We start from the raw sequence: 10,690 nt of genomic DNA, 5'->3' as shown, positions 1-10,690 counted from the left end.
ATATAACTTTGTTATTTTCTCTTATCTTGTAAATGGTAGAGAATAAAAATTTGATATTTTGCAGTTATGTATAACTTTACAAACCCTATCAAATTAGCTATCAAAATGACAGTGTTGCCATTTAAGAAAATCGACGATGACGTCATATCTCTAAATTGGGACACCCTGTATACATTTTTATTGAATGTCAAAAGGGACAATTTGAAATACTAATCGACGGGTCTGAGCATTTTCCAAAAAAACAATTAGTATTTGAGATATTGAATTTATTCCACTTTACAGACTCTCTCTGTATATTAGATAACAAAGCTATTACGTTAAAGGAAAAAAAGAACATTACAATATAAAAAAACAAAGTTTATGCTTAAAAATTGGTGACATGGTGATAGAAATTATATTATTAACATTCAGTTATATTTGTATGTTCAACAAATGGTTTTTAAATCTATACAAGGAATTGCAGAATCTTATAAGAAATTAATTGCGAATCCTTTTGCCTTTACAAAATTTTTCAAAAATGCGTAATTGTTCAGAAATACCAACAAAAAGGAGAAAAAAAATTAAATTTTTTTCAAAAATTCTTTAATAACAAATTTGGACCACATTTTTAAGTGTCCTCTTAAGTGGCGTTTAGAAGCACCGATAAATTGCAGCAATTTATTGTGACGATACATTGCTGCGATTTATTGATTCTATTAAAGCTGTTTAGATGCTGCGATAACATGGTGCGATTGATTATAAACTGAAACAACTCGATCGTTACAATAAATTGATGCAATCTGATACCAACTCCAATCCAATTCCGATAAATTGCTGCGATGTACCGTTTACACACAACAATAAATGGAAGCAACTCGATTGATATCAATATGTTGCTGAGATTTATCGCTGTGCCTAAATGCTGCCTTAGTGGAATTATCAGTTCTGATATTATGAAGCAATTAAAGCAAAATATAAGATTTACCCAAATGAGGATGTTGAGAACAGATACTGCCTGGTCTATGATTCATCTTTATCAAAAACTTGCATTTTGAGCAAAACTGTTTGTGTTTAAAAATCAAATCTAAATTTAATATTTATTTCTGGTTAATGTTATACTAAATATTTGGAAAATGTTCCATTTAATAGAATGCCCCATACTTAAATAGTTTTTAGAAATGTATTTTTGGTGTATTCATTCTTAATTAGACTAACATCCTTTGTTTTCTTCCAGATATTAGCATATAAACCTTTTAGTTTGTCAGTTCTAAAATTAACTTTTCTCCTTTAAGGCCATCGGTACATAATTCGCAAATATTTTACGGCTATCCCTACTTTTTCTGTCTTTACACGGCAAATTACGTGTAGTAAAATCCACACTGGTATGGATATGTAAACATTACTAGAATGTCATTCTACTTGAAAATGTCATCATTAACTTAAAGAGATGGCTTTTGAATGTTCTTGGATAACTGTTATTTGTATAATTGCAAATTATTAATTCAGTTAATAAATGTGAAAATTGTTTCACTAAGACCTTCCAGTAGTTGTAACCCCCCCCCCTTAGGATTATCTTGGTTACGCCTATGACTTCAGTAATTGTAATAATTTATATCCTACAACAAAAACTAATACTCAATCGAGAAAAGAGAAAAAGTGTTAAAGTGATTTTTTAATAATATATTGTTACTATGGAACGCTTACAAATTTTGAACATCTTTAACAACAAAATACTTGGATCACGGCGAATATATTATCCTGATGTACCTATTCTCTGCTTGGATCTTCCACAAATAATACACAATAAATAACTTTTTATGCAACTGCGGATTGATTAAAAAAACATCGTGTTATTTTACGGCTATAATAAACTCGAAAAATCGGGAGTTATAACGAAAAATAATTCGTCGACATAGTATAATAGGTGATAATAAACAATTGTTTACGTGAAAAGACAAAAATATATAGAACTGCTGCAGAATAAATACTGGAAAATATACAGGTTATTGTTGACAACAGTAATTAAGTGATAACGAGGTTTACTGATAAAACACCAAAACAAAAACAGCTGATGGTAAGAACTTGGATTGCTTATAAATACCGTTGCCAGATCTGTAAGTAAATACTTAAAATAGTAATAGGTTCATAGTTGAATTTAATTAATTAGGGGAATTGTTTTAAAATAAAATATTCCACCGATAAAGGGAACAGATTCGACGGGTTGACTGGTCTGTGATCTTTTCCGCGGTGCATTTACAAAAAAAAAATAAAAATAAGTTAATACGGATATTATAATTTTAATTTTATACTGGTGTTGGGTAATATTAAAAGAGAATATTGGATAATTATAATATATAATAATAATATAATTTAGATATAGTGTTAAGTAGATTTGAAATAGACAATCGAATAAATTAAAAAATACAAAATACTACTCTTTGTAGTATTTTGACAACGAAACCCGATTTGGGCTTCGAAACGTTAATAAAATCATTTTTTTGGTAAAATTGTGGCCTATTTCCCATTAAAAGTAATTGATTAAAAAAAATTTAAACAAAAAAAAATACAATACAATAATGGCCTACAATACAAAAAAGATACAATGGCCTTTTGGTACATTGTATCAATAGACCATTCCAGGGTGACGTCATTTGACAACGACTGGTGGGCAAAATATTGTAAAGAAACTAGGTTAAGTGTAGAAAACCATTTGGTTAATTTAAGAATATTATTAAAATACCAGCGTTTTGTTCAGTTTGAAAGTGTTCCAGTAAAGCTAAAAGAGATCAAGTAAGTTTTTTTTATAATACCAGCCGCATTTAAAGACCGAAATGTTTTAAATCACTATAATCACAATACACTGTAAACAGAACGACGATATGGGCCAAGAAAACTGATTTTCTGATTATACCGGGTTTTTGCATTCCCTACGAGGGTGTCCTATATCCAATATTTGAAATTTTTGTAGTTAAAACCACAGATTTTTTATAATAAAACGAGAAAATAGCAAAAAATAACACCAAAAACACAATTTTTGCCCTCCAGCAACGGTGTCGAAAGTCACGTGACCTGGAATGGTCAATAAAGTATGTCTCTCTCTCTTAAAAAAAAAATAATCCGCGTCAGAGAAATATGACCCTAATTCTTCTAGGGCCAACAGTCACCCAAGCCCTGCCGTTTTCAGGCAGGGGTTGGCCCACCTTCCTCCGTGTAGGAATCAGACTTTTCTCTATTTAGTCCTACCGTCTTTAGGCTGGAAAATAGACCCTTAATGACCCAATGCTTCTGGTTACTTTCTTTCAGACAGTTCGGGATATCCCCATGCATCGTTCCCTAAGGAGCACGTCCAGGGATATTCCGGGTCGGAAGAGAGGGTGGTTTTAGTTGGTAGGCGGCTGGTCATGGGGAGCATGCGGGACGCATGGGCCATACTGTGGTTGGTGCGCCCTAGCGTGTTCTCCTTTCCTGTCCGAGGCCAACAGTACTATAGGGACTCCTTCCCTAGTCAGGGTCGGGCAAAAATTGGTTTAAAAAAAAAACAAAAAACATTTTTTTTTGTTTAAAAACAATGTTTTTTGTTTTAAAACAGTTTTTTTTATCTGAAAAAACCACTGTTTTAAAACAAAAAAACACTGTTTTAAAACAAAAAAAACGTACTTCACTAGATTTCTAACGGGGATTCCCATAAACCTCAACTAACACACCTATGGGATTCCCGCGAAGACGCGACCTGCGCGCACATGCAACGAGTGTTGTAACTGTTTTGTTTCCTTATACCACGTGATATTATGTAAATCACATTCCCTATTCAGTTTTTCAGGATAGGTCGGAAGCTTTAAGTTCTGCTTTATTATAATATAATTTCATATTGGTATCTTCGGTTCTATTTTAATTTCTAGTGGATAGTTGCAGTGTATACAGTGTAAAGCAAAGCTGAAAGTTGTTGCAACAGCTTTGGATAAATGCCAGAGAAATATCTGCACCATAGCAGATGCAACAGACATTTGGAAGGACTTACTGGGTTATTTCCAAAGTGAAAGTGAAGCTCAACCTAACGGTTGTAGCAACGTATTGGAACTTCATAAAGCAGAAGCATAAGCATGTTTTCAAATGGCTATAACAGATGCGCATTATTTAGCTTATTTATTAGACCCTCAGTACTTAGGTGAGAAACTCACTGAGGTGGAAGTTGATAGAGCATTGTTATTTATTTCGGATTTTCACCCAAATGAGATGCCCGAAATACTGTCATTTCGTGCCTTAGCACCGCCATTTAATAAACAATATTTGTTTGCAAAAAATACAGTAGACAATTTAAGTTCTTTAACATGGTGTATATCTCAAAAACAGTTTATTTCATCGCAGTTGTTGCGGTTGACAACTCAATTATTTTCAGCAGTTGCATCCATTGCTGGAGTGGAGAGGCTATTTTCTTCATATGGTCTAGTTCACTCAAAATTGAGGAATAGGTTAGGAAGTGAACAATATTTCAACCTTAGACAAGGAAAAAAGAGAGGACGGGTAACACCCATTTAACACACACGTTCCAAAAGTGAAGCCAGTTTTTGGTTTGTTTGTCACCAGAAACATGGCGGTCACGTCAAAAATAACAATGAGTTGCCAGTGGTGGGTGTTCGTTGAAGGATAAAATTTCATAAAAAATAAAGTAAATCATTATCTAAAATTCGTAATAAAAACATATGTATGTATTGAAACATATGTACGTAATATGAGCAACTTAATAAAACATTTACCGTACACAAATTCTTCATTTTAAATACATTTCATGTTTTTATTTTAAATACTCAATGCATAACAATACCCCAAAGATACGTCGATGATCAAAATCTCTGGTGTCGGTTTGGCTTCACTTTTGGTCATAGGATTACTCGTCCTCTCTCTTTCCTTGTCTAAGATTTCAACATTTAAATAAAAATGTTTAAGGTTACATTATTAACCGTAAAATCTCATTATTTATCATTTTTATTTTTTTAAGGAACATTCATTGTTATTTTTATTTTTTGTATCACATATCAGTTGCAGGATGTAGGACTGTGTAATAGATGCTGTTGTAATTCAATAATTATTTACTTAATTTCTTAATTTTCTTTTTCTTTCAGCTTTCAACTGTATTAGGAGTATTGGTTTAGTTAATGTTACTACAGCACTCAGCACTGTCTACCAGTACTAGTATGCTTACTACCTGAACATAAATAAAGTTTAGTCAGTTACTTTTTTTCAGTTTTACTTTTTACTTCGCATTAATATTGTTATTGCACCTACTTACTCTAATCTAGGTTTGCAATTTTGCAAATTAGCAAACACAAATGTCTTATAACAATGTTGTTTAAATAAACAATACCGAAAAAAACTATGTTTTAAAACAATGTTTTAAAACACAACTGTTTTTTTCCAGTGTTTTTTAAACATGTTTTAAAACGTTGTTTTAAAAAGCTTGTTTTAAAACAGCCCAACCCTGTCCCTAGTCTGCTAAGAGCATTCCACCTCAGTCAAAAAAAAAAGTTTTTATTGTTGGATTGTTTCTGTGTCCAGACCTCAACCCCATAAAAAGGGTAGAGAACAAAAAATATAACATCGAAGCATTCTTATCCAGAGCATTATATAGATATTGCTATTACAGAAAAGTTGTCTCATTCTGTTAAAAATTTACCATGCAAGTTCTCAATTGTACTATCGTTTCCCAGTATAAACTTTTGATTTCCTGAAATATTCTTTCACCAATAAAAAATAAAATATCACCTTATAGTTAAAAGATTTGTATTAAAAGTAATTTTGCTAAATGTCTACAACAATTCGTCTACATTAATCCTCTTCCTCTTTTTATGATTGACTACCATATTAGCTGCCTCTAATGCTACATTTGAATCTATTAGCCAGGTGTTCATTTTAACCCTGGCCTTGTAAGCATCATTGAATATTCGCCTCTCTAATGTGTCCAGCTTTATTTGGACAGATGGGTCAGAGATGGAATTATCCGCTAAGTCCATCAGTTGCCGAAAACGGGTTCTGAATGTCTAAAAAATAATTATTACTAAAAACAGAAATATTGCACATTGCCTTCAAAAATGTATTCACTTAAAAATTTCATTTTTGTGTTTATCTCACCAACAAAATGCATTATGCATCATCTGTTTCCTCAGAAACCTGTATTATTGCAACCTTAAAAATATTTCACTATAAAGATGGAAAAAACGATATCACAATTAAAAAACAAAGTTCATGGTCCTGTACACAGAGTATCATTCGAACTTGTGAAGACGTGCTAGTTGTCAGTGAAAAACGTATTAATTGAACAAGCAACCATATAACAGCAATGTGTTTTAACTTTTCTTTGGGAAAAAAGTGTTGTACCAAACAAAAGTTTTAGAGTTAAACTGTTAAACCACTCACCGGTACGAAAAATGGGTCATTTTTGATATCTCGTATCTCCTAAACCTGTTGTCCAATTTACGTCATGGTTTTATTATGTTATAGCCTTATTCATCGCTGTAAGAATATTGTTGCTAGACAGGTAAATTTTCATTGTATGCCAGGTGTATTGGGATTTTTTCTCTATATTCACAACACCCTGTGGAATATTCTAGCCTTTATAAAATATTGAAATTAAAACCCAACTATAGCCCCAGGTTTTCTTAACATTCTGTTTTTTTATTCATTCACTTTTGTTGGTTAATAAAAAAGTTAGGGACTTTAACAACTAGCCATGTTCTTTATCAATACAGGGTATTTCTAAATAAGTGCGACAAACTTTAAGGGGTAATTCGGCATGAAAAAATAATGACCATTTGCTTGATAAACCTATGTCCGCAAATGCTTCGATTCCGAGATACGGAATGTTGAACTTTGTCTTACAAACTGATGATTTATTACTCTAAAACCAGTTGAGATATGCAAATGAAATTTGGTAGGTTTTAAGAGGTAGTTATTCCACATTTTTTGACATACAATTAACAATTTATATTCACAATTGGCGTGCATACGGGTCATATTACCCGCATGTACGCCAATGGTGAATATGAAATTTTTAATTGTATGTCAAAGAATGTGCAATAACTACCTCTTAAAACCTACAAAATTTCATTTGCATATCACAACCGGTTTTAGAGCAATAAACAAATCGTTAGTTTGCAAGAAAAAATTCAACAACCTGTATCTCGGAAACGAAGCACTTGCAGACATAGGTTTATCAAGCAAACAGTCATTATTGAAGTTATACTTCTTTACGATCGAGAGTGAAATTCTATAATGCCAGGCGCATGCGCACACAGACAGTATGTATTTCGTTGCTAATCTTTCAAGATACACCCTGTATATTGATTTGTAACTATTTAGTAGAAGGTAGCTTTTACGCAGTGGGTCTATCCTTAATGAGTTTTTCCCTGAAGACTTAAAGACATTTGTAAACAAAGTGAAGTGAAAATACAATTTATTTCGGATTATAATTTAAAAAGATTGTTGGTTATGGGGAAGGTAAGATCCACAGGTAGCTGTAATTATTAGTTTTTAGGAAAATAAAGGTAGAGAGATTTGGAATTTTAAGTCTGTTTGTTTAAGCACAAGAATATTTGTATAATTTCCGGAAAGTGATTAGGATGAGTAGAAGTATTGTTTGAAAGAATGCCTGGTTTTTTCGAATGAAAAAGAGGAATGTGGAAAGAGAAATGTTTCTGATTGGCTTGGCAATTTGGAATGGGGAAAGGGAAGTTTGAATGTTGAGACAGTTTGGAAAAGAAAGATCATTGTGTGGCCGGCATCCGAGAAGGACAGTCGAAAAGTTTTCGCGGATAGTTCAGAAGCAAGTATTAGTGGTTGTTTGTTAGTGGAGAGTAGCTGAAAAGTGGAACCAGAGACAAATCAAATCGAGAAGAAATACCTCTTTGATTCTGTAAAGTCCAAGAGAGTAAGTTACAAGAATTATCGTTATTAAAATTATTTGTGGCACCAAGTAAAAAAGATACTTGGGTCTCAGGAGATTATTATTGAGAGAAAGAGAGGAGAGAGTTTTGGAGTTTATTGAACGAGTACTGGTCAAAAGCGGCCTGGCTTGTGTTTTGGAGAAATAGTTGCTGGTGTGCTGCTGGATTGATGCTGAGAACGGAGAGGGCTTTGATTGGTAGCCTAACATAATCAACAAGGAAGAGCTGTTTGGGTCAAGAGGAGACATCATTGTGTGTGAATCAAAAAGGTCAGTCAATAACTTCGTGATAGATGTTCTTTATAAACTGAAGTTAAAAATTTTGCGTAAAAGCATATGAATTAAGATTCCAACATTTCAAAAATTTAATAGGAAGTATGAGTAGTTTTGCAAATACCTAAATTTGTTTGTTTTAGCTTATTTTATTAATGGTATTAGGAACAAAGCGATAAATATTTGTTTGAATTAGATTAATTATATGGTAAAAGTTTCATTTGGACAATTGCCCACAGGATTTAATTCATAGATTTTCAGAGCATTGCTTTTGATAATAAAGGTATTTGTATGTGCTTATTTATGATTTTTCTATTTATTTCCTTTTCCTATTTTATCCCGATAAGGATCAACTAAGAGATACTGAAGCCACGAGAAAGGATAAGTATAACGTATAACCTAAGATAATTTAGTTATTTTTTTATGACAAAAAGACACCCTGAGATTTTTTCTTAATTTTTTTTGTATGATTTGCGTCAATTCAATAATTAATTAAATAAATACTAATTAAAATAAAAGTAATAGAAAGCAGATCATAACAGTATGTATAAGCGGTGTCAGCGCAAATAAGTCATATTATATCATATAAAAGGATATATTAGTTCTTAGTAAATGTATTATTTATTATAATTTTTGTGTCTTTGGATTTGTCTTCCTCAGGAATAAGATATTTTATAATAATAGTAAGTATATTTAAAGTATTTTTGTATACTTCACTTTTGGTCTATTAAATTTGTCAGTATGTATGAGAAATCTTGTAACATGTCAAAGCAAAAGGGATATAGCTCAGTGGTAGAACGTGTGACCGTAGATCAAGAGGTCCCGGGTTCAAATCCCGGACGATTCATATTCTTTTTTTTTATATTTTTGGTATCGTTTTAATAAAAAAATTTTTAAAAGTGGTAGGTAAAGAAAGTTATTTTAATATTTAAATAAAATACAAATAACCTGTTAAGTATATTAATTTCGTTGAAATCATAATAATAGAAGTATAACTTCTTACGTGCATACAAAGTACACACACATTCTTTTTTTTTTCATGCAAAATTACCCCTTAAAGTTTGTCGCACTTATTTAGAAACACCCTGTATTGATGAAAAACATGGCTAGTTGTTAAAGTCCCCAACTTTTTTATTATCCAAATAAGCGAATAAATAAAAAAAATCAGAAGTCCCAAATAGCCCCAAACCTGGGGCTATATTTCAGGGTTGGGTTTTATTTTCAGTATTTTATAAATGCTAGAATATTCCACAGTATGTTGTGAAAATTGAGAAAAAACCCAGTTTGATTGGTACACATTGGTATACAATGAAAATTTACCTGTCTAGCAACAATATTATTACAGCGATATTGTTAAGGAATAAGGCTATGACATATTAAAAAAACTACTTAACTCGGACAACAGGTTTAGGAGATACGAGACATCAAAGATGACCCATTTTTTGGGTTGCCCGTTTTTCATGTTAATTAGTGTATGTATCAAAAAAGGTTAAAAAGGTCTATGTGATAAACAAATTGAATATCTTAAACTAACCGAGAGATTGATCTGAAATTTTGGGTTTGTTAAAGACTACAATGCATAACTTTGGGCGGAAACACAAATATCTAGGCTGATTTTTACAATAGTTATGAACAATTCTTATAAACTTACATGTAGTAAAGTCTCATGCACCTCTTCTTTCCTATCAAAGTGTTTAATATTGGACCCTAATTCATAAAAATACAGATTGAATTTGTGAAGGTCTACTGCACAGGCATCAGCTTTTAAAATTTCTCTATATGCTTCTTTGTATATTTTGGGTAAATCAGGCTGTACTAGCGGTTGACGACTAAATGAAATTTCACTTACTAACCACAAAGGAAACTCATGGGAGGTCCCTGGTTGGAGATCTTTTTCAGCAGAAGATGAATTTAAATGACCTAGAATGAAATACATGTTAACATTATAAATTAATAGTAATAAAATATGTTCGATATGCTCCATCTAAGAAAATTCAGCAGTTTCGTCTGGATATATGTAGAAATAAAATAATTTACCCATATTTGGAATAGTCTGAACAATTTTACATGGTGTTCTTTCTTGAGTAGCTAATATATCTTCCATTGAGAAGTAGTTTGGAGTGTATGATGCAGGAAGAGGCATTTTCGGCAAAGATATTACTTAATAATTATGTTTAATTCAACATGAAAATAAAATTGTTTAAAAAAGAAAACGATAACACAACTAGGAATCTATTATCTATTTGACAAGTAAAATTTGAATTACTGACATGACACACGACATACATGTGACAGACGTCAGATCTTCTTTTTTTATGACAGTAACAGAGCTACAGCTGTTTCGTGGCTGATCAAAGTCCACGGAGTTTTGTGTTCGTATGTATTTTGACCCGCCACCCACATTTCGCATTTCCAAGTTGCTTTTGCGTAGAAAATGACGAATTGTTTAAATGATTATAATTCCTAAACTAACAAATCTAAATCATTTTAAAAAAATGCAAT

At 31.9% G+C, this 10,690-nt stretch overlaps 1 protein-coding gene across 1 annotated transcript; it reads right to left on the bottom strand.

The window, feature by feature from the left end:
* Positions 1 to 5,740: 5,740 nt before the first annotated feature.
* On the bottom strand, positions 5,741 to 10,449 carry LOC114334040 (DNA replication complex GINS protein PSF3). The gene is made up of 3 exons (XM_028284039.2): positions 10,226 to 10,449; positions 9,840 to 10,108; positions 5,741 to 6,014 (listed from the first exon to the last, which is right to left on the bottom strand). Exons 1-3 carry the CDS (start codon positions 10,329 to 10,331, stop codon positions 5,784 to 5,786), a joined length of 606 nt encoding a protein of 201 aa, XP_028139840.1. The 5' UTR covers positions 10,332 to 10,449; the 3' UTR covers positions 5,741 to 5,783.
* Positions 10,450 to 10,690: the final 241 nt, after the last annotated feature.

This window comes from Diabrotica virgifera, chromosome 9, assembly GCF_917563875.1.
Source record: "Diabrotica virgifera virgifera chromosome 9, PGI_DIABVI_V3a".
NCBI lineage: Eukaryota > Metazoa > Arthropoda > Insecta > Coleoptera > Chrysomelidae > Diabrotica > Diabrotica virgifera.
Note: the sequence above shows the minus strand (reverse complement) of the source record. Positions and strands in the feature narration are given on the sequence as shown.

Excerpts from the sequence above, each read along its gene's own strand:
- LOC114334040 (XM_028284039.2), bottom strand. The coding sequence starts at position 10,331 with ATGCCTCTTCCTGCATCATACACTCCAAACTACTTCTCAATGGAAGAT. Across the intron at positions 10,109-10,225 it reads TCAGACTATTCCAAATATGG|GTCATTTAAATTCATCTTCT; the intron begins GTAAATTATTTT and ends ATTTCATTCTAG. Across the intron at positions 6,015-9,839 it reads TGCATGAGACTTTACTACAT|ACATTCAGAACCCGTTTTCG; the intron begins GTAAGTTTATAA and ends ATTATTTTTTAG.